At 44.6% G+C, this 25,056-nt stretch overlaps 1 protein-coding gene across 1 annotated transcript in view; it reads left to right on the forward strand.

Annotated features, from left to right (window-relative positions):
* LOC121854968 (circadian locomoter output cycles protein kaput-like) overlaps positions 1 to 25,056 on the forward strand; it is a 312,409-nt gene that overhangs the window by 266,087 nt on the left and 21,266 nt on the right. Inside the window, 2 exon segments of the mRNA XM_042349789.1 lie at positions 21,671 to 21,710; positions 21,713 to 21,880. Of these exon segments, the coding sequence (XP_042205723.1) occupies positions 21,671 to 21,710; positions 21,713 to 21,880 (208 nt within the window).

Below are 25,056 nucleotides of genomic sequence, written 5' to 3' on the forward strand. Positions count from 1 at the left end.
GGTAAAGAGTACAAGAGGGCGGCGTGCGTGTGCCATGTGTATAAGCGAGACGCCGCAAGAGTGATGAGCGGTAATTGAGGTATCATACATGATATACTCCAGCAGCCTCAAGATGGCCGACACCGAGAAGTATGGCCATCGTTGGCCAGCCTATATTGGCCATCCCTGCCAACCTGTCTGCCTCCCTGCCACCCTGCTTCTCTCCCTGCATACTTGCCTGCGTTTCAGCTTGCCTGCCTCCCTCCCTCCCTCCCTCCCTCCCTCCCTCCCTCCCGGCCTGCTTCCCCTTCCTCCTTGCCTGCCACCCTCCCTGCCTCACACCCTCCCTGTCTGCCACCCTCCTGTCTGCCACCCTCCTGTCTGCCACCCTCCTGTTCACACCTCCTGTCTGCCACCTCCTGTCTGCCACCCTCCCTGTCTGCCACCTCCTGTCTGCCACACCTCCTGTCTGCCACCTCCCTGTCTGCCACCTCCCTGTCTGCCAACCTCCTGCTCACACCCTCCCTGTCTGGCCACCTTGCTCTGCCACCCTCCTGCTTGTTAATCTCCTTGCTTGCCACCTCCCTGTCTGCCACCCTCCTGTCTGCCACCCTCCCTGTCTGCCACCCTCCCTGCCAGCCAACCTCCCTGCCTGCCAACCTCCTCCCTGCCTGCCACCACCACCTACCTGGCCAACACTGACGGTACACCTCGTCCTGGCAACACTGATGGTACACTTCGTCCTAAGGCAACACTGATGGTACACCCCCGTCCTGGCAACACTGATGGTACACCCCCGTCCTGGCAACACTGAGTAACGCTGATGGGATCCTTTAACTCAGCCGCCTGGTAGAACAAGTGTTTTTGTTTGCAATAATTGGTAATGTTTTTAAGATACTTCCTCTCGTTGGTAATAGTGACTAGTAATATTTGGAAATAATATCTGTTTGGTGCTAATACTCTCACATGTAATTTTCCTTGCTGGTAACAGTGCAAAACTTATATTTTAGTTGGTAATAATTATAATAACATTCTTAGTTACTTCTGCAGGTTGATAGAATTACACTCGTTGGTAACACTGGCAGGGGTGTGTGTGTGTGTGTGTGTATTACCTCTCTGGTAACACTGACAAGGGTGTATTACCTATCTGGTAGCACTGGCAGTTCCCCAATAACCAGCAGTTAACATAATGTTCAGTTTACAGAGAACCAACCACAACAATAATAATTACGTACACCCACCTGGTCTAGCGCTCCGCCTCTAATCACCGTAATATACTTGTTGAATTATCATTATTTATTGGGTCATTCAAGCTCCAATTGCCACAGTAACACTTGCGGTTACATCAGCGCTTGTTAAGTTATGTCGGCGACTATTAACGACTCATTATGAAACATGAGCTGGGAGTTAGAGCAATTTATTCAGCGGATAATATATACCGTTGGTTTATGATCTCGGCTTAAGTGGTTGATAATACGAGGCGGGACCACCTGAAGATTAAGCACCCCCCCCCCCCGGCCCGGATTATTTCACCTAATAATTAAACACACTGACGCTAACCTAACCTAACCTAAGCTAACCTAACCTAACCTAACCTAACCTAACCTAACCTAACCTAACCTAACCTATATCTCGGGACCACCTGAAGATTAGGCATCCCCGGGGTGTCAGTATCTCCTTAATTTAATAATATATAAAGAATAACATCATTAATTAGATAGAATGAAGATAATTTATGTTATATCCTTCTATTCCCCCTAACATACCTGTACAGTTTATACATCAAGTAACACATGTATACAGAGAGGTTATGTATATACCTCTGACGTATAGTATATTCCTACATAAGGCCAGACTTTACACAAATACACTGAACAAATACATACATTACACAAACACAGTGAACAAACACATATTACATACACTCCCAGTAAACCAGGTATTGATGTATTGCTCATAGTCACGAGTATTGATGACACACACACACACACACACACACACACACACACACACACACACACACACACACATACACACATACACACACTGCGGTGTTTTAAGATCGTCAATGACACGCACTAGTGAGCAGGAAAAATACTTACATACACACATACACTTACATGTACACATATTCACTAAAATACGTGCACATGAACACATTACCTACATACACCCTCACGAAAATACACACCCGGTTATCAGGGAAATGTGTTCATGCTTATACATATATATACATACTGAATAAAACACGTTTACACACACACACACACACACACACACACACACACACACACACACACACACACACACACACTAAAACAATCAATCATAAGTACCACAGAAAATAATCAAGTAAGTAAAATCAAATATTTAACCAAACACACACACAAACAAACTCAAACACACGCAAGCAGACTCACCCAAACACACGCAAACATACTCACTCAAACACACGCAAACAAACTCACTCAAATTTAAGATATTCTCGAAAAAAAAACTATTATTATTTAAGAGTATTGAGAAGCCTAGAACCGGGTTGTGTTACGTCATGGGTCAGGGCTATGGGTCAGGGTTATGGGTCAGGGTTATGGGTCAGGGCTATGGGTCAGGGCTATGGGACTGTCTTATGGTTATCACCAGGTATAGCGATCAGGGGTCAGGGTCATAAGATGTAAAGGTCTACCTAGCCCCTTATTTATCGCCAGGGGTCATGTTGAAGAGATGTTAAAACCTACCCCTTATTTATCGCCAGGTATAGAGGTCAAAGGTCGCACTCGAAATGTAAAGGTCTACCCCTTATTTATCGCCAGGTATAGAGGTCAAAGGTCGCACTCGAGATGTAAAGGTCTACCCCTTATTTATCGCCAGGTATAGAGGTCAAAGGTCGCACTCGAAATGTTAAGGTCTACCCCTTATTTATCGCCAGGTATAGAGGTCAAAGGTCGCACTCGAGATCTCAAGGACTATACCCCTTATTTATCGCCAGGTATAGAGGTCGAAGGTCACACTCGAGATCTCAAGGACTATACCCCTTATTTATCGCCAGGTAGAGAGGTCGAAGGTGAGATGTAAAGCACTACCCCTTATTTATCGCCAGACTCAGACGTTTAATTCTCTGTATGACGTTGACTGTGTGTGTAAATCTTATTATTAACAGCTTATGGTAAATTATCTTGTACAGGTAAGACGAATATTGATGACGTAGACGCTTACCTGTGATTAAGGATCGTTCATACCTGTCTAAATAATTCACTAATATTTATTATTTATTTTTATTATGATAGTCTGTTTTTTTGTGTTTAATCGATTTTTATTTGGTGTCGTTTTGTCTATTTCTGAGTCTATTTATCTATTAATCTCTCTCTCTCTCTCTCTCTCTCTCTCTTTCTCTTAACACATATACATATATTTCGTATCTCTATTTCACACACATACACACATCTCTCTCTCTCTCTCTCTGTCTTTCAGTCTTCTTCTCTCTCTCTCTCTCTCTCTCTCTCTCTCATAAATAATAATAAGACTCCAATACATAAGTTACACCCATCAAGAAACACTCTATTTACACTACCTATTACCAGCTGTTACTCTTATTGTGATCTCGGTGTATTTACCTGTGTGTTTAAGGTAGGTGAAAAAAAAAGTTGGTTCCATGTCAGCAGGTGATAACAAGGCAATTGGCTCTAGCTAATGTCGTTACTATGGATTGTAATAGTTGGAGTCAGTCATTAGGTTGAGTTATTTATTAGGAACGGTGAGAGAGAGAGAGAGAGAGAGAGAGAGAGAGAGAGAGAGAGAGAGAGAGAGAGAGAGAGAGAGAGAGAGAATACCCGGACCTGCCTGGCTCGAACATCTTCAGAGGTACGATATCGAGACTCGCTAAACTCTTCCCATTAGTGACTCCTCGTGAGTAGTGAACCCTCAACACGACTTACATCACGACTACATCATCCTCGGGTCATGACAACGCCCCCCCATTCCCTCACACCTCCTCACACCCCCTCCCTTACACCCACCCCGGCCACTAGGGTAATTCTTAATCTAGTTTAGTTCACGACCAGAAGAGATACGATGATTCGAATCAAATCGAAATGTAATGAAACTCCTTCGAATCGATTCACACGAAAACTGAACAGTTCCATTTGAATTGTTATTAAATGAAACAAATTTGAATCATATAAGATTGGTTCAACTTCAAATCGAAATACAACTAATTGAAATAAAATCGAAACATGTCGAATCATTCCGAGTCAGAGGAAATCATTTCGAAGACTCATTCGAAGCATGTGAATCACCGGGTAGATGAGAAAGGGTTCAGAAGGGCCTCAACTCAAGCACTCCTTTTGTTCTTATGACCAATTTTTCGTGTTCATATCTTCCTCGCTGTAACATAAACTGTGGATGGAAACAAATTATCACGTGATAAATCAAAGCAGGTTCGACTCGGCGGCGGGGATTCGATGTTTTATTCATGCATCAGTGAATGGGGCTATTATTTTACATTAACAAGTGGCATATGGCCCTCCCCTCCCCACCCCTGCCTCTCCCCTCCCCTTCCCCTCCCCTGCCTCTCCCCTCTCCTTCCCCTCCCTCTCTTCTCCTCTTTTCTGCCCTTCCTTTTCATCTTTTTCTTTTTCTCCTTCATCCCCTGTTCTAGATCTCCTCCTCCTCCTCCTATTTTAGACCGCATTGTCTTTCTCCTCCCTTCCCTATCCATCCATTCCCCTTCCCTACTCTCTCCTCCTCTTCCTCTTTTCTCTCACTTACTCCCTGACCTCTTCCATGATTTCCATTAACTCTCCCTCTTCTCTTACCCTTCCCATTTCTCCACCCTTCCCCATCTTTCCTCTTCTCTCCTCCCTCCCATATCCTGACTCAGCTTTATCGTGTGGAAGGATGAGAGGGAAGAATGTAAACAGATAGGAAGGATGAAAGAGAGAAATAAGGGATAGGAAAAATGACAGAGAAAGAATTAAAGATAAAGAGAATCATAAAGAACAATTGATGTAGAAAATAGACATAAGAAATAGAATGATAAAATGAAAGATAGAGAGAAGCGAGAAGAAGGACAAAAAAAACAAACAACGAAAGACCAATAAACAAAAAAAAACAGATAAAACAGAAACATATTAAAAAAATAAAGAGAAGAATAGTGAAATAAATTACAGACGAACAAACAGATTAAGATAAAAGAGGAAAAAAAGGATTAAATCTACCACTTAATCCTAACACCACGTAGACAAAGGCCCTAATTAACCACTTAATCCTAACAGAACTTTCAATTAGAATAAAAAGAAAAGGATTATTTTATATATATATTGTCAGGAGTAATAGGGTAACACTCACCTGACACCGGTGCCATAGTGGAGGGTGGTAGTGGTGATAGTAAGGACGAGTTAACACGGTGTTTAGGTAGTTAACAGAATGACAGGAGGGGGAGTGCCAAAACTAGGTGCCGAGGGTGCCACTGTTGGGTAGGCACGAGGGTCAACGGTGGAGAGAGGGAGAGGATGTGATAGGGATAGGATGGGATAGGGAGAGGATGAGATAGGGATAGGATGTGATTGGGATAGGATGTGATAGGGATAGGATGAGATAGGGAGAGGATGTGATAGGGAGAGGATGAGATAGGGATAGGATGTGATAGGGATAGGATGTGATTGGGATAGGATGGGATAGGGAGAGGATGGGATAGGGAGAGGATGTGATAGGGAGAGGATGTGGGAGGGGAAGAAGTTAGAGCTAGGGGATAGGGGTGAGCTAGAGGAGGATGAGCTAGGGGAGGATGGGATAGGGAGAGATGATAGGGAGAGGATGTGATAGGGAGAGATGTGATAGGGAGAGGATGGGATAGGAAGAAGTTGAGCTAGGGATAGGGTGAGCTTAGGGAGAGGATGTTTAGGGAGAGATGGCTAGGGAGAGGATGTGGATAGGAAGAAGTTGATAGGATAGGGGGTGAGCTAGGGAGAGGATGGGATAGGGGAGGATGTGATAGGGAGAGGATGAGATAGGGAGAGGATGTGATAGGGAGAGGATGAGCTAGGGATAGGGTGAGCTTGGGATAGGGAGAGGATGAGATAGGGAGAGGATGAGCTAGGGAGAGGATGTGATAGGGAGAGGATGAACTAGGGAGGGGATGGAATAGCAAGGGTGGTGTGACAAGAAGAAGTCAAAGGGATGCATGTAGATGGAATAAGGGAGATATACGAGTAGCTAGGGAGAAATGAGACATTACTAGGGAGAATGAGTCATAGCTAGGGAGGGAGAAGTATACCCAGGGAGAAAAGAGGTATATCTAGGGAGAATAGGTCATAGCCAAGGGAGAGAAGGCATAACCATTCCTGAAGACTTGACTAGGGAGGATGATGATGATGATGGTGATGATGATGATGATGATGATGATGATGATGATGATGATGATGATAATACAAACGAGGAAGAAGGTAACAAAGAGGAAGAGAATAAATAGGAAGAGGCGAGATTGAGAGAGTATATGAGAGAGAGAGACAGAGAGAGAGAGACAGAGAGTAATGTATATCGAAATATAGACAGACTGAACATCTTACCACCTCACCTCACCTCCCTCCTCCTCCCTCCTCCCTCCTCCTCCTCCTCCTCCCTCCTCCTCCTCCTCCTCCTCCTCCTCCTCCTCCCTCCTCTCCTTCTCCTCCTTTTCCTCCTTCTCCTCCTTTTCCTCCTTCTCTCCTCCTTCCCCACTTCCTTCATCTTCCTTACTTATGCTCCTTCCTCCTCCTCTTCCTCTTCCTCATTCCTCCTCCTCTCCTCCTTCTTCCACCCACCACCCCTTCCTCCTTCTCTCCCTATTCAACATCCTCTTCCATCCCCTCCTCCTCCTCCTCCTCTTCCACCACCACCACCACCACCCGGGTCGTGTTCAGCCGCTATAAACGACTCGTCACAGAGAGGGCCAATTGCGATATGCGTAAAATGCGCAATTAAAAGATAAAGTACAAATGAGTGTTTCCCATGGGCGCGCGTATCCATAACTCGGGTGTTATCGAGATGAAGGATAAAGTATTGAGGGTGAAGTCGACCAGGGATATTAACGACTCCTCCACACGAACGACCTCTCCTACTCCACCCTTCTTTTCGTTCTTTTCGTTCTCTTTGATTTTTCTTCTTCTTCTTCTTCTTCTTCTTCTTCTTCTTCTTCTTCTGTATTTTCTTGATCTACCTTTTTTTATTCTTCATCTTTTTATTTTTGTTGTTGTTCTTGTTCTTGTTCTTCTTCTTCTTGATCTTCTTTTTCTTCTTCTTCATCGTCTTGATTCCTATTATTTTCTTTCTTTCTTTCTTTCTTTCGGCACTTTTATCACCTTCTTTGCGATCTTATTCTCGGTCTTCTGCTTTTGCTTCTCCTTCTGCTTCCTCCTCCTCCCCCTCCCCCTCCTCCTACTCCTCCTCCTCCTCTTTGCCCTCTTCCTCCATCTTTCTTCACCCCTTTCCTTTTCTTCTTCGCCTCCATCTTCATCATCCTCCTCTTCCTCCTTTTTTTTAATTCGTTGGAGGAATAAGCGTGTGGGGGTGGAGGGTGGAGAGGTGGGAGGGGTGTGGAGAGGTGTGGAGAGGTGTGGGGAGGTGTGGAGAGGTGTGGAGAGGGTGCTAGGGAGGGATGCTTAAGGTAAGGAAGAGGAAGAGGTTGAGAGGATGATAAACATGGTGTTGTAATACAAGAGAAGAAGATTTATTTTCTCTTTCACACAAATGTACGTGAATGAAAGAAAGAGGAATTGGAGGAGATGAAAGAGAAGAGAAAAAAAAGGAGATAATCCGGATCTACACTGACACAGGTGAGGAGAGGAGGAGGGAGAGGAGGAGAAGAAGGAAATACCAGAAGAGGAGAAGGAGGAGGTAGTGGGAGGGAGAGAAGAGGCGCTCACGGCAGCAAATGACCCGTGGCGGAAATGATCCAGAAGAGAAAGATGATGATGATAGGAGGAGAAGGAGGTAGAAGAAGAACAGGAAGAGGGAGAAGGGTAGGAAGAGGAAGAGGAGACAACAGCAGCAGTATCACAATAGCTGTTGGGGGGATTAAGCGCCTCTTCATTATCATTAACAGCAAATTTAACAAACAGTAATCACGGTAGACAATGTTTACAATGGTGTAGTGACAAGGGGGGGGAGGGGAGGGTTAGTTGGTGAGGTGTTAGCTCTTCCTACCCCCTCCCCCCCCCACTCCTCACCCTCTCCCAAGCTTTATTCTTTCTCTCCCATTCCCTCTCTTCGTTTCCATCTCTATTCCCTTCCTCCCTCCCTTGTTTTCCTGTTAACTCTCCTGTACTCACCCTTACCCCCTCTTCATCCTCACCTTCCTTCTCCCTTGCCCCCATCTTCCCCTAACCTCCCTTCCTCTCTCCCTCCCTCCCTCCTCTCCCTCCTCTCCCAACTCCCCCTCCTAACCCTCCTCACCTCCCTCCGTCCCTCACCTCCCTCCCTGCCCTCCCTCCCTCCCTGCCCTGCCAACCCTCCTCCCTCATCTCCTCGGTCGGGATTTATTTCAGCAGGAGGCGGGTGAGGGCTGGTCAGGGCCGGCCCAGTAATTAAAGATAAAACTAATTACACCATTCTAACCAAGCCCACTCTGTCTCAACCCGCATGCATAGCGATATGTTAGCTGGCCAGGTTTTACTGCCCGGTCCCTGTCGCCTCTAGTACTGGCGAACGTCGGGCGAAGGAGAGGAGGAGAGTGGCGTGGGAAGATTATGAGGAGGAGGAGGAGGGTGGCGTGGGAAGATTAGGAGGAGGAGGAGGGTGGCGTGGGAAGATTAGGGAGGAGGAGGAAGAGGGGTGGGCGGGAAGATTAGGGAGGAGGAGGGAGGAGGGTGGTGGGGGCTTAGGGAGGAGGGGAGGAGGAGGGTAAGGGAAGATTAGGGGAGGAGGAGGAGGAGGTGGTGGGAAGATTAGGGGAGAAGAGAGAGAGGAGGAGGAGGAGGAGGAGGAGATGACATCACTTGCTGCCAGTTACTCTTGGCGACCGTCAGGTAAAAAAGAGGAGGAGGGAGGAGGAGGGAGGAGGAGGGAGGAGGTGGTAATAGTAGCGTGGGAAGATGAGGAAGAAGAGGAGGGTGGCGTGGGGAGATGACAAGGAGGAGGAGACATTACTGGTCACTCCTTGTCGCCTCCAGTACTGACCAGGTGGTGGGTGTGGAAAGAGGAGGAGGAGGAGGTGGAGGAGGAGATGGGCGTGAGAAAAGAAGGAGGAGATATAGGTGGTGATGATGGGCGTTGGAATGAAGAGGAGGAGGAGAAGAGGGAGGAGGAAGAGGCGGATGGTGTGGAGTAGAAGGAAGAAGAGAAGGAAGAGAAGGAGGTGAACTTGGGAAGCGTAAGAAACAAATACTTAAACAAATAACAAAACATCGAGTCACATTACCTTAAACATTCACCTCACCTAAACATTCACACTGAAACATTCACTCATAAAAGCCCTCATTATACCTAAACATAAAACATTTAATTTCATATATAAAAACTAGGAACATTTACCCCCCTCCTTCCCCCCCCACAAAGTACATTCAACATTCACTCCAACTTAGATATTATAAACATTCTCTTTCACCTAAACATCCTTATCATTCACCCCTTACCTAAACATAGCACCCCACACTACCTAAACATCGAAGAGAAAATACAATGTTTATTCCTGGAAGACCGGCCATTGATATCACTCCCGGTTAAATAACTTTTGACGACTCGTAACCGGACAATGTGTAGACGGATAGATAATTGGACAGGTAATAGACGGGTATAGATAGATGGAGGTGTAGAGGTGGAAAGATAGATATAGATAATTGGATAGATAGACAAATAGACAAATAAAGATGGACAGATAAATTGGAAAAAATAGATAGATAAGAGATAGACAATTAAAGACACTGATGGATAAATAGATAAACATAAGGATACGTAGATAATTGATCGGTAAATAGATCTGATTGACAGGGGGAAAATAGACAGACAGACAGAGAGACAGACAGACAGACAGATCAAAAAACCAATAGATAACCACAGGAGAATATTTCACGAGGAACAGAATATAACGAAACCTTTTAAGAGTCGACCAAGAGAGCGAAGCATTACTCAAAAGTCTCAAAGATTCATACATTCATTTATCTCCCTTAAACTCTATAGACATGAAAGCCCCACTTAGCTTACCTAACTCAACCCACAATACAGGTGAAGGCGGTCAAGATGGCGTCGAGATTGCACTGAGACTATATACTTTGATGGATATTCAGTTCGGTCTTCTCAGTGAATCTCTGACGTGTTTCGAAAAATTTACTGTGCCGGGAGGTGAACTGATTGTGGCGGTCCTCGTAAGGTATTGAAATTATATGCGAATTTGTTGGTAATGAGGGAGGTGGGAGTGTTGGAGAGAGGGGAGAGAGAGCGTGTGGGGGAGAGGGAGGGAGAGAGAAAAAGAGAGAGAGGAGTAAACGAACGAAATCTCCAAAGAATCCGAAACACGGCTCGATTACCAAGAGTTGCCAGCCGACACCCCGCGCCAGCCGATAATTGTAGGTTGTGTCATTGGCCTTCATTAAGCAAGAAACCAGATACGGTGATAATTTGTTTATCCTCTGGTATTTTATTAGCCCTGAGAAGCCAACATGCTATTAAGTCATTACTGAGGTGCTGGTCTGGGCGGGGCCGAGTTATGAGACCGCTTCTGTTGGCAGACCGAACCTCACTTGTGGCCTGTGTTTTGCTTAAGGTGAACCATCCTATGATGAAACTGTTTGGTACTTTCTTGAAATCTCATTGGTTTAAGGTTTGAAATTCGGTTTAACGCTTCTTTCGTGGTTTGATATTCAGTAAAATCCGTTTTGTTGAGGTTCGGAGCTGAATGAATCTCCATAATCTTTAAGACTCTTGATTCAGTGACTGGTTTCGTATCCGGCGAGAGATTCATCGAACCGCACTTCGTTATTTACGAGGAATTCACCCAAGTTTTCATCTTATATAAACTCGGAATTCACTGAAACTTATTTATACAATACGTTCGAAGCTGATAGTTAACTGCTTCATTTACGGCTCAGAACGGAATGAATTGCGTATATCACTGTAAGTTACTGAAGCTTAGTGTGTTTTGGATATTAAGCAAAATTTGGGTAGTATTTTACGCTAACAGTCAAGAGATGACTTCCTACCACCTCCTAAACAACTAACCCCCTACCACCACCTCTTAAACAACTAACCTCCTACCACCACCTCCTAAACAACTAACCCCCTACCACCACCCTCACCCTCATTCACCACAACCCCCCACCCTTCCTCTATCACCTCGACCTTTTAACTGGTAACGATTAGCGAATCAGACGGCGGGCGATTAGAGTAATGTGGGTGAGACATGATTGGAGTGATGTACCTGATTGGTTGTGACCTGGTGTATACAGAGGTTAGGTTAGGTTAGGTTAGGTTAGGCAATGAACGAATGTAGATTAATGTTACAAGAGACAATGTTAACGTTTGACACACGAACAGTTTGTTTTTAGGATCAGATGAGGGAAACACACACCTGTTTAGTGGTGGTAGGGTGGCAGGGAAGGCCGTGGTAAGGTGGTAGGGTGGCAGGGAAGGCCGTGGTAGGGTGGTAGGGTGGCAGGGAAGGCCGTGGCAGGGTGGTAGGGTGGCAGGGAAGGCCGTGGTAAGGTGGTAGGGTGGCAGGGAAGGCCGTGGTAGGGTGGTAGGGTGGCAGGGAAGGCCGTGGCAGGGAAAGGCCACGGTAAGCTGGTAGGGTGACGTGGTAGGTGGCAGGGTAGGGGGGAAGGTCATAGTAGAGGAAATCAAGAGAGGGAGAGAAAGGGGACAATTGGTGACAGGATGAGAGAGAGAGAGAGAGAGAGAGGACATAGGGAGGGGAGGGAGGGTATTGGGGAGGGAGTGAAGAAAGGAAAAGGAGGGGGTGAAGAAGGGAGGGAGGGAGGGGTGAAGAAGGGAAGGAGGAAAGGAATAAGGGAGGGAAGAAGCGAGAGGGTCCGTAAGAGTAAAAAAAAAAATGAAGAAGGGAGAGATAGGGAAGGAGGGAGAAGAAAAACAGGTAAGGTGAGGAAGATAAACGACACAAAAAAAAACCCACCAAAGTGTTGTAGGGTATTGCGTGTGACCTCCCTCTTCACCCGTGACCCCATCTGACCCCCGTAGATGGATGTGTTCAATGATTCTTAATGTTGACCTGGCTGCCCCCCATTCTTCTCACAGTTTTGTTTGCCCAATGAGTTAGACAATGAGGTCATGTGTGTATACCGATATCGTATTCCTTTTCCCCTCGACCTCTCCAACAACCATCACGAAGAGGGACTCACTCGACCCGGGGTTCAATCTTGACCTTTGACCTGGGAGTATTTCTTAGTAGGTATTTGGATAACTTCTCTCAGCTGATGCCGTCACGAAAACTCAGTATGACTTTGAGGGAGAAAAAAAAAGCAGCCACTCACGTCTCTTATTGTATTTAATTCACTCTTGACATGAACACGTATAAAGAATATTCATAGACGGATGTTAAGTGGTGGATAATTATACGAATTATCGGTAAACATGATGGGTAGTTCTCATCCTTAATAACACTTACAACTCTTGGTTCATTTACAGTTCGTATATAAGACATGTAAATCAGATGACACTTGGAAATGATTTACAAAGTTTTCTTAAGTGTAAAAATATATAAAATAAATGGAATCTTAGGTAGTATTTTATCTATCTATCTATCTATCTATCTATATATCTATCTATCTATCTATCTATCTATCGATCTCATACAACACGGAGGTATTGGAGTCAGCAACAGCAAGTGTGTGTGTGTGTGTGTGTGTGTGTGTGGGTGTGTGTGTGTGTGTGGGTGTGTCGAGTACATCATAAGAAGGTAAAAGGTGATGACTGCGGTTGAGGGACGACCTTCTGGTTACTGTCTGCCGCAGCTTGTCACTCCCGGTGCATCACGCTAGGTGCGGCTCTCATATATAAACTTACAATTATTTGGGAATTCAATCTCAAACAAATACAGAACAACAACAACAACAACAACGAAAATAGCAACAACCATAAAAAACACAAAACATCAAGAATATAACAACAACAACAACAACAACAACAACAACAATAACAAAACAGTATCAACACCAAAACAACAACAACACCACCAACAACAACAACAACAACAACAACAGGGATCGCGTGCGCAGTAGGTGACTCAGTATTGACCTCTACTGCGCATAACCGAGAATTACCCCGCCGACTCACCACCACTACAGACACATTAAACCAACCAGGGTTTATTTTCTCCCATTGTTTTGCATCGCGAGTTTTGACACCGCCTTCCTGTGTTCCTTCTCAAGACGACACTGAATGAAGCGTCCGTCCGTGTGGCAAGGATGTGTGTGTGTGTGGGGGGGAGTTGTGGTGTGGGTGTGGGGGGAAGGGGGTATGTAGTGCGTGTGGGGGGTGGGTGTGTGTGTGTGGGAGTCGTGGTGTGTAGGAGTCGTGGTGTGTGTGTGTGTGTGTGTGTGTGTGTGTGTTTGTTAAAGTCACGATACCATCTCCTCTTTCTTATCTCTCTCCTATTCCTCTTTCTCCTCCTCCTCTTTATGCTTCTCCTTCCTCTCCCATTTCTTCTCCTCTTCCCTTCCTTCTCTTTCTCCCCTTTCTCCTCTGTTCTGCATGGCAGTGAACAGTGACATCACCCACACGACTCGGACCTATATATACTGTTAATGAATATGATCTATTTCTGATATATTTCTTTGTGTATGAACCTCTGTCCTGCATGGCAGTGAACAGTGATACCACCCTCAGTGTCAAGACCTGACTGAATTACTCAGAATAGACAAACTGTACCCTAAGCTTTGTCAATAAGTTTCTTAACCTCAATCCTCTCATTTCACCACCTCCTTCCTTCCTCCTTCCTCCCCTATCATCTTCCATTCTTCTTATTCTCTTTTCATTCTTCTTTACTCTTCGACTTTCTTCCTCTTTCGTGTATAATATCTCTGGACTCGATACCTCATAAAGTATTGTCAGAGCTACGAGAACAAAAAACACGTCTTGATATTTTCAGTAATAAAACGCGAGATTATTTTTTTGGTTAATATTTTTGTGCGGTTAAGAATTCTGGTATTTTGGGGGGATTGGTTAAAGTTGGTGAATAATTGTGGCCAAAATACGGTAAAATATAGTAAAATACAGTAATTACGGTATAATACGGTAAAATGCGGTAAAATATAGTAAAATACAGTAAATACGGTATAATGCGGTAAAATATAGTAAAATACAGTAAATACGATTTAATACATTAGTTACAGTAAAAAAAATACGGTATCATACGGTCAAATATTTCATGATACGGTATAAATACGATGTAATACAGCAAAATAAGACAATTACTTATTCTTTTTATAAATGAGATTGAATCCTCTTTGTCCTAGCGGGGAATTAAATCCTATAAAAATTCTCGATTAGTGTGTGTGGGAGGGGGGAGGGGCGAAAGAACGATCGTCACTTGTTTCTTCACTTCCCCGCCGTCCCCAGGCAGAGAGAAATAGTAAACATAGCAATAGCCTGATTTTTGGCACGCAAGCACTGTTAGTCTGATTAGCAAGCACAACCCATAACTATCGCCAAATGCATGTTGCAATTAGCGTGTAGTTCATCAAGCAAACAGTGGACATAAACCGTGACGTGACTAGCGGTTGCAAGCACTGAACAAGCACTAATAAACGAGTTAGCAAACACCAGAAAGCACAGGTGTGATGATTTGTAACCATCGACCCACAGGGATAAGTACACTATCCTGGGTGTATCAAGCAATCAGGCATAGTTAGATTGGTGTTAACAAGCAAGCACTAAGTTAGACTAAAGTGCTTGAGGAGAGCAAACAGAGGGAGAGGGAATGGTAGATCTTCAACAAGGCAATTAAGTGATGATGGATTGTCTCTAACAAGGGTTGTGTGGTGTATTAGTTACCGTAGTAAATTGTTTAGAAGATTAATACTTAACATAATTTTAGCTTAACTTAGCTTTATTTTAACCTAATCTAACCAAAATTAACCCATCCTTAACCTAAACTACCCTAACCTAACTTAAACCTTACCCAACCAAAATCAAACTAACCTTAACCTAACCTATAATAAGCTGATCTAAGCATTGCCTTAACGTGTGTGTGTGTGTGTGTGTGTGTGTGTGTGTGTGTGTGTGTGTGTGTGTGCAATTCGACACGGGTAAAATGTCCACCAATAAGTACTTCTCCTCCTAAAAGACAAGGGATTTGTATCTTAAGAAATTAAATCACAAACATACATAGGATTCGAACCTAAACACAGAGGATTCGAACCTAAACACAGAGGATTCGAACCTTAAGAACAGGTTGGTAAAGAAGCCTATACGTGTCACCAGATAATAATAATAATAATACCCCTTGTGGTAGGAGACGCCGCCCAGGGCTCGTAACTCAGGGGCGGCGCCGTGACCACCCAACGCAATCTTTACCAAAGGTGATGATGATAATACGTGTCACTTCTGTACAGAGGTCAATGCGGAGCTAAAAGGTTAAAAGTTCAAACGTTAACCACTCAACTACCACCGGCATTATCCCCTTGATGATATCCACAAGATTGGCGACACCCACGAAGGTCGCAATTATGGTGAACATTACGACTCTTGAAAAAAGGTAATATTATTTGACACTGCACAGCTTAATCTTTGGTGTGGGGGCGCGGAGGTTAGGTTAGGTTAGGTTAGGTTTCCTATAATTGACTTTGATTCTCCCTCATCGTCTCCAAGATGACACAAACACACACAAACACACACACACACACACAGAGAGAGAGAGAGAGAGAGAGTATATCCTAACATTATCCAGGTAGTATCCACAACTCAGGGCAGCTATGGATGTCAGGTGAGTACAGGTGTAAGATCAGAGCGGCGGACAATCAGAGGTGTAGGGAGGTGTGAGAAACTTACCTGTGTGAGTATACCTGGTCACGGAGATGGTCTCTCTCTCTCTCTCTCTCTCTCTCTCTCTCTCTCTCCTTGGTCCTTACTTGTAGTATCTCTCTACCTTTCACTAGTTCTACATTATATATTTTTTCTTTCTATCCGTCTATCTTTCTCTGTATATTTACCTCACATTATCTCTCTCTCTCTCTCGTAAGTGGTTCTGGGGCTCATCTTGTTACCCTCCTAAGGTGGGTGTTGGTCCCAGCTCAGCTCCGGTCTTTGTTACAAGGCAATTATATGAATCTCAGAGGCTGGTCCCGGGGTGCTTTAGTCCAGCTGTGTGTGTGTGTGTGTGTGTGTGTGTGTGTGTGTGTGTGTGTGTGTGTGTGTGTGTGTGTGTGTGTGTGTGTGTGTGTGTGTGTGAGTGTGTGGGGTGTGTGTGTGTGTGTGTGTGTGTGTGTGTGTGTGTTTTTTTGTGTATGTATGTATTTCTCTTTATAACGTGTATGGGATCATTTTATTTGTGTGTATGTATGACGTGTATGTGTATATATATATCTGTGTATGCGTGTACTGTATTTGTGAGGGAATCAATAATATACATTCTTTTATGTGTACATGGTGTGTTATGTATACACACACCTGACATATTATAATTGCCTCATATACATATATCTACATATTACCACCTATATAACCTTATACGTGTGTGTGAGTGTGTGTGTGTGTGTTCGAGCATGTATGTGTGGGTGTGTGTGTATGTAAATGAGTGTGTTTAAAGTTTCATAAATGTGTGTGTGAACAAGTTGACTTAGGTGTGGTAATGGCCAGACTAAACTACCTCTTTATGACGGACTCTCTTCCAGCCAACTTAACCTAACCAAACCAAACCTTTTGAGTTACTTTCTTCCAAACATCTTCAAACATATACATATTTTTTTGGGGGGGGGGGGAAGTTTTAAAAAGTACTAATGTGAGTGAACGATATATTTTTTGAAAGTTTGAAAATCATGTAATTGAAATATGAAAGAATTTATGATTTATTTTATCGTTTTTTTTAATATAAAGGATATTTTTTTTCTTAAACAAATGATAAAATTTCCTTTATATTAAAACTTTTATAAATATATGAATAAAATATCATAAATTTTAAATACGAACACACACACACACACACACACACACACACACACACACACACGCACACACACGCACACGCACACACACACACACACACACACACACAACACACACACACTACAAGGGCTTCATTACCCACTCTGGCGCTGATAAGAGAAGGATACTCCCTCCCTCCCCCCACACACACACCTGCTGATAGGCCCGCGATAACACCTAGTCTCCAAAACATCAGAACAAGGGACGCACTTGTATGGCAAACGCACTTTGAACATCAATACACCTGTCTGCATAACCAGAGAGAGAGAGAGAGAGAGAGAGAGAGAGAGAGAGAGAGAGAGAGAGAGAGAGAGAGAGAGAGAGAGAGAATCCCCCACCTCATAAAAGAATTCTGATGATTAGCTTCCCCTTCCCCCTCCTCCCTACTCCTCTCTACCCTCTCACCTCCCCCCCCCTCCCTACTCTTCCTCCTTCCTCCACAATAACAACATAAAAGAAAAACAACGCTACTAACACACACACACACACACACACACACACACACACACACACACACACACACACACACACACTGTCCTGCTAGCACTTCTCACCATTAACACCTGAGAAAACCGGTTCTTTTCGTGAATTATTTTTTTGTGCAGGTAAGTATAGATTCCGGTGTCAATCAGCGGAGGGTTTGGGGACGGTGATGGAACGAATGGTTAATTCTTAATTTGGTTATTTCCCAATTGGTCTACCACTTCCCGGTCGTTATTGAATCATCGGTGTGTTGGGTGGAGTTGATGAGTCTGTCGGTGTGTTGGTGAGTTGATGAGTCTGTCGGTGTGTTGGTGAGTTGATGATTCTGTTGGTGAGTTGATGAGTCTGTCGGTGTAAGTTGGTGAGTTGATGATTCTGTTTGCGTGTTGGTGAGTTGACGATTCTGTCGGTGTGTTGGTGAATTGATGAGTCTGTTTGCGTGTTGGTGAGTTGATGAGTCTGTCGGTGTGTTGGTGAGTTGATGAGTCTGTCGGTGTGTTGGTGAGTTGATGATTCTGTCGGTGTGTTGGTGAGTTGATGAGTCTGTCGGTGTGTTGGTGAGTTGATGAGTCTGTCGGTGTGTTGGTGAATTGATGAATCTGTCGGTGTGTTGGTGAATTGATGAGTCTGTCGGTGTGTTGGTGAATTGATGAGTCTGTCGGTGTGTTGGTGAATTGATGAGTCTGTCGGTGTGTTGGTGAGTTGATGAGTCTGTCGGTGTGTTGGTGAGTTGATGAGTCTGTCGGTGTGTTGGTGAATTGATGAGTCTGTCGGTGTGTTGGTGAATTGATGAGTCTGTTTGGTGTTGGTGAATTGATGAGAGTCTGTCGGTGTGTTGGTGAGTTGATGAGTCCAATGTACAGGGGTGGTGTGGGAGAGTATGTACTGTATGTATGTATGTATGTATGTAAGGTATGTATGTATGTATGTAAGTATGTAAGTATGTAAATCTCTCTATGGTGATTGTAAGAACATAGAGATAGGCTGAGATAGAGATAGAAATAGAGATAGAGAGAGATAAGAATAGAGATAGAGAGAGGACTAGAGATACAGAGAGAGAGAGAGAGAGAGAGAGAGAGAGAGAGAGAGAGAGAGAGAGAGAGAGAGGAATAGAAATAGAGATAGTTAGAGAGATAGAGATAAGAATAGAGATAGAGAGAGGACTAGAGATACAGAGAGAGAGAGAGATAGGAATAGAGATAGTTATAGACATAGAGAGAGGATTAGAGATAGAGAGAAAGAGATAGAAATAGAGATAGAGAGAGATCTAGAGATAGAGAGAGAGGAATAGAGATAGTTATAGACATAGAGAGAGGATTAGAGATAGAGAGAAAGAGATAGAAATCGAGATAGAGAGAGAGAAATAGAGATAGTTGACTATAATGAACAAAACAATTAAATAGAGACGCCGATAAAGAATGATTTATATGACTCACAGGAAGTTATCTGATGTACTCGACGTGTAAGACTGTGAGGATGTGTAAGACTGTGTAAGACTGTTAGACTGTAAGATTGTGTAAAACTGTGTAAGAATATGTAAGACTGTGTAAGAATATGTAAGACTGTGTAAGACTGTGTAAGACCCATTAACAAGGTGGGAGAACGATCTAATGGCGCTTGAGAGTAGAAGAATAAAACCATCCCTCATTTACGGAAGGAAAAAAAAACATCCATCAGTAAGATAAGACGAGGCGTATATATTACTCCTAGGCAAACACAGGTGAAAGACGTCCCATTATTCTGAAACACCTCTGTGAGTTCGCCAGTGGAGGAAAAGACGAGAGAACGAGTGCCTGGCGTAGCTTCAATAAAAATGTAGAGAGAGAGAGAGAGAGAGAGAGAGAGAGAGAGAGAGAGAGAGAGAGAGAGAATGACATTAATTATTTTACCTATGAATCAAGATAGTGTAGGTATATAGGTGTTTTATCTCTGGCTGGCTGAGTGGTAAAGGCTATCGACACCTGGAGTTATGCTGCTCGGGTTCGTATCTCTTTTAAGTGACATAGAATGAGAGGTAAGGTGAACTGTCTTAGTGTATGAAGCCTTTATTGGGGAGAAACTTAATAAAACAATGTTGGCTGATCTATAAGTAGATGGATAACCTAGAATGACAAAAGATTAAATAAAATACAAATAAATAATAATAATAATAATAATAATAATAATAATAATAATAATAATAATAATAATAATAATATTACTAATAATAATGCACAGCCAAACAGGAGAGGTTCCACGCACACCCTTAGGGACCCCGTGTCGTGCAGCCTCCAGGATATCATTTGCTAATAACAACTCACAAACGGAAGAACATGATTTCCAGATGATCAGAAGCATGACATCAAGGGGCTGGGCGTGCATAATGTTACTAAAATACACTGATGTACGATCTCCACGCCCACGCCCGCACCCACGCCCACGGTCTCTGTCACGCCTAAACCAAGGAGGCGCATCCGGCAGCCGGGGTGAAGTTCTCAGTTAGCCCGTCGTTGTAAGACATAAAATTCGTCCCCAAGTGTCGACGAGATACATGGAACATCACTGGTTTTTTTTTGTTCAGACATTAAGTAACTTTTTTATCTTCTAGTAAATTTGCATAGCGGTAGTTTGTCTCCCTAACCTAATCTAACCTAACCTAACGTAACGTAACCTAACAACTGGGGGGTTTTAGAGCCCAAATAATCCCCAGTTCTAAGAGATAGATTAAGTTAGCTTGGGGTTTTAGTAGGACTGGGGGCTCATCTGACCTCCGACCGTCCACCAGCCCCCTCCTACAGAAGTGACTGTGGGAGGAGGAGGGAGGGGGAGGCGGTGGCGGTGGCGGAGGGGAGAGGGATTGGATGTGATGGGGGAAGAGAGATAGAGTAAAGGCCGCAGATGTGGTGGGGGAGGGATATGGATAGGGTATGGAGGATGAAAGTCGGGAAGAATTGGAGAAGGGGAGATTATAGAGGAATAAAAAGAAGTGGGGGAGATGGATAGAAGAGGATAAAGATATTACGGAACAGGATGTAAGTGACCTCTGATATGACGGGTAATGATTACTTTTCCCCTCACCCCAACCCCACCCCTCCCTCAACCCCCCCCACCCCCCCGACAGTAAGATCGTCGTTAGTGGTCAGGTGAGGCAAAGTGATATGTGCATTAGAGGGAGTGTGTAGTTGGTGGTGGACCCGGCCAGGTAAGATGGGATCGGCAGGTAAGAATTGGATGGGTTTTTTTTAGGTAGCCAGGTATCACGACTCGCGTCATCATACCTGCAATGAGAGATTTTATTTCGGCTGTGATGGAGTTTGAAAGGGTTAAATTGGTATTGTTTTTGTGGTAGTAGGTGTAGTAGTTGGTGAAGTAGTAGTATTAGTAGTAATAGTAGTAGTAGTAGTGGTAGTAGTAGTTGTTGTTAGAGTAGTTGTAGTAATTGTTAGTAGTAGTATTGGTAGTAGTAGTAGTAGTAGTAGTAGTAGTAGTAGTAGTAGTTATTGAACAAACTAAAACAAAACAAAGACAAAACAACAACAAAAACAAGCTAATACCCATTTTAATCCCCCCCCCTTAACAAAAACAAGATTATTTCCAGTTTAAATCGATTTCATCCTCAATTGCAATATACATATGTACCTTAACATTAACCAGGATATATTAGGCCGTAAATCACACAGTAGGGTGATAACAAACATGGTATTTGTCACTTTGAACGAGTCATTTAATGCTCTGTGAAACCAATTATAGATATTAAGTCGATCGAGAGCGTAAGTAAGTAAGTAAGTAAGTAAGTAAGTAAGTAAGTAATTTTCTCATAGAGGTTTTCGAAACTCTCTCTCTCTCTCTCTCTCTCTCTCTCTCTCTCTCTCTCTCTCTCTCTCTCTCTCTCTCTCTCTCTCTCTCCTCTCTCTCTCCAATAGAGTGATATCAAATAAATTAATAAATTAACCTAAGAGCTCAACGAATCACTAAATAACTCTACAGAATGTATAATGTGCTCTACAAAAACCCTACAAATCCTCAGCAATTACTATTATAACCCCCCCTCTGCAAAACCTACAGAACACCTGAATATTTCTCACTTTCTCTCCACGCTACGAAGTGACATCGTTCATCAGAGTGTATACGAGTTGGTCCACTCAAGGAGCAGAGGAAGGAGCTACAGAGAACCCAACTTATGTGGAACTCGCACCTCCATCGGACCAGTCACAGCTTACCCCTGCAAGGGAGGCCTTCATGGGGACCAGACTGCATTGGAAGGAATTTCACCGTCGATTTGGAGTGTTTACTGGATAACACCTCTGGCTTCCTGGTATGTGGGGTGTAGGTGGATGTGGGTGGGTTTGTTTGTGTGTGTGTGTGTAGGTGTGTGTGTGTGTGTGTGTGTGTGTGTGTGTCATTACCATTGCTTATCTACCTGTACCAGCTAACATTATTTTGATATCAGGATGTAAATAAAAATATCTATATTTGTATATCCCACATGAACACACACACACGTACACACACACACACACACAAACACACACACACACACACACACACACACATTAAGTCAGTATTAGCCAAGTACACTGCCTCCTCACCTGGACAAAACACAGACAGGTTCTCTACAATATGTTCCAGTTGTAATATTTTTCTCTCTTCTCTTTACCATCATTTGCATATTCTCCCCCCCCACCAAGCCACCCATTCCCTACCCCTTACCCACTACCCCCTTCTCCCCTCCCCTACCATTCCCTTGTCTTCCTGCCTCTTCCCTTCTCTTCACCTTCCTCTCTCTTCCTCCTCCAACTCCTTCCTTCCTTCCTTCCTCTTCCCTCCCCTCTCCTCTCTTCCCTCTCCTTACCCCTTCTCCGTAACGCCATTCTTCTCTGTTTATTTTTCCATCTCTTATCCATTCCTCTTTTATCCTCCTTTTTATCCTCTTTATTCTATCCTCCTCTTATCCTCTTCCTGTTTTTCGGTTCTCTCTCCATTCTCCCTCTTCTCTGTCTTATCAGTTTCCTCCTTTAACACATTCAGTGAAGGAAGGAGGAGGAGGAAGGAGGATGGAAAGGAAAGACGATGAAGGAGGAGGAACAGGTAGAATGAGGATGGAGGGAAGAGGGGGAATAGAAAGGAGGAATGGAAGAAGAGGGATGATATAATAGAATAAGAGGGAGGAGGAGGAGGAAAGGAGAGAGAAGGAAGTGGGGCAATTTTAACTATCTGAAAGGGGGGGAGGGGGTGGAGTATCATCTAACGTCCTATCTCCCCCCTCCTCCTCCTCCTCCCCTACCTCCCCTTCCTCTCCCCTCCCACCTATCTCAAATTAACTCACCTGTTGACTGCGATAATTGACACACCTGGATGTAGTGATCACAGGTACACAGGTGGTTTGTACTTAGGTAATTAGTCATTATATGAAGGGGGGGAGGTGGGAGGTGTGTACTGCTTAATTGTGTGAGGTGAAGGAGGTGAGGTATCTTGGTGGTGGGAGGAAGGAGGAGGGGGAGGGTGTCTTGCCTTAGTGTGGGGTGAGGTGAAGGAGGAGGGGGAGGGGAGGTGTCTTGCTTATGTGTGGGGTGAGGTGAAGGAGGAAGGAGGTGGGAGGTGTCTTGCCTTAGTGTGAGGTGAGGTGAAGGAGGAAGGGGGGAGGGGGGAGGTGTCTTGCCTTAGTAAGGGGCGAGAAAGGAAGCTCTCTTACCTAATTACGTGAGATAGGAAGTACTTAGTTAAATGGGGGAAAAATAAATGGTTGAAATAGAAGAAAGAGGGAGGGTGTAGTCTGTGTAACACCTACTTTGGGGTGTTCTATGAGGGAGGGTGTAGTCTGTGTAACACCTACTTTGGGGTGTTCTATGAGGGAGGGTGTAGTCTGTGTAACACTATCTTATTTTTCTATTTGACAGATATTGAGATCTACATAACCACATCATTAGCCACCTCTCTCCCTCTCTCTCTCTCTCTACACCCCACCACCACACCCCCCACCACCCCCCCCCCCCACCCACCACCCCCCCCACCACACCCCACCCATACGGTTACCTAATTTTCTCGGCCACCTCGGAACGCCCACGTTGTCTCACCTGGCGAATAAAGGGAGATATGTGTTCATGGGGACATCCGCCCCCCTCCTTTTTTTCTCCCTCATCTCCCTCTTTCTCCCTCCTCTTCCTTTTCCCTCCCCCCTCCCTCCCTCAGCTCATCATTGTCACCTGTGTTGAGTACGTGTTGTTACCCCCTACTTGCCTCCACAATTTGCCCCCTACACGTCACTCTATAACTATAGGGAGTAAAGGGAGGTGGGTGAAGGGCTGGGGAGGCATAGTGTGGGTGAAGTGGCAGGCCAGGGAGACCAGGAAGCTGGCCAGGAGATGGCCAGGAAATGGTGAGAGAGCAGGCTTGGGTGTGGGCCAGGGAAGGACCAAGGAGAGGGCCAGGTAAGGGCTAGGAGGGCCAGGGGTTGGGCAGACGTGGGTCTTTCACTCCAAAATAGATTTGGGATTTTGGCCCCAAAAGAATATGTCCTGACGAGCTGATCTAAAATTTATAGCGAGGGAAACTGTCTAATATTGATAACACAAAGAGGGGAGTGGTGGGGGAGGGGGAGAGGTGGGGGTGGTGGAGGGAGGGGGAGGTGGGGTGGTGGAGAGGGGGGTGGTGGGGGAGAGGTGGGGTGTTGTAGGAGGAGGACCAACTAACTACAAGAGCCTGGAGAAAGAGGCGTTTAACCATACTTTACTATAGGGAGGTGGTGGGGGAGGGTGGTGGGGGGTGGGTGGTACACAGGGCTATAGGCGCCTCAGGTTATATATACCATTATGATACACTCTCATATTATTCACAGGAAACTATTAATAAACAAAAAGTATATATATATATGCATCCATACTCCCATTTCACCCTTAACCACCCACCCACCCACACACCTACCCACACCACCCACCCACCCACCCACCCACCCACCCACCCACACCCACCACCCACCCACCCACCCACACCCCACACACCCACACCCACCCACCCACCCACCCACATACCCACCCACACCCACCCACCCACACCCACCCACCCACCCACCCACCACACACGAGACAAACTTACGACAATTTCTCACTTAATCATTTTGCCAACCATGAAATCGTTGCTTTATGAATTTGTCTTTTATCGCCAGGCAGAAAAATCTGAGCGTGTGTCTATAATTTACCTCTTGATGGATGAAGCAGCGGGTCTGTCCTCCCTGCAACCACGAGGCTCTCTCCCTATCACGTCCTGGGGAGTGTGTGTGTGTCTACCACTAGCTGGGGAGGTGGTAGTCGTGGGGAGTATAGTGGTAGCAGAGTTGGGGAGGATATATGGTGTCTGACATGATGGGGTGAAATTTTATGGTAGGGAAATGGGGACTGATGACAAACCAATCCCCCAGTATCACCCAATCACCACCACCAATCACTAATCACTATCATCAACCACCACCATCAAACATCCACCACCATCATCAAA

Source organism: Homarus americanus, unplaced genomic scaffold, assembly GCF_018991925.1.
Source record: "Homarus americanus isolate GMGI-L3 unplaced genomic scaffold, GMGI_Hamer_2.0 scaffold52625, whole genome shotgun sequence".
Lineage (NCBI taxonomy): Eukaryota > Metazoa > Arthropoda > Malacostraca > Decapoda > Nephropidae > Homarus > Homarus americanus.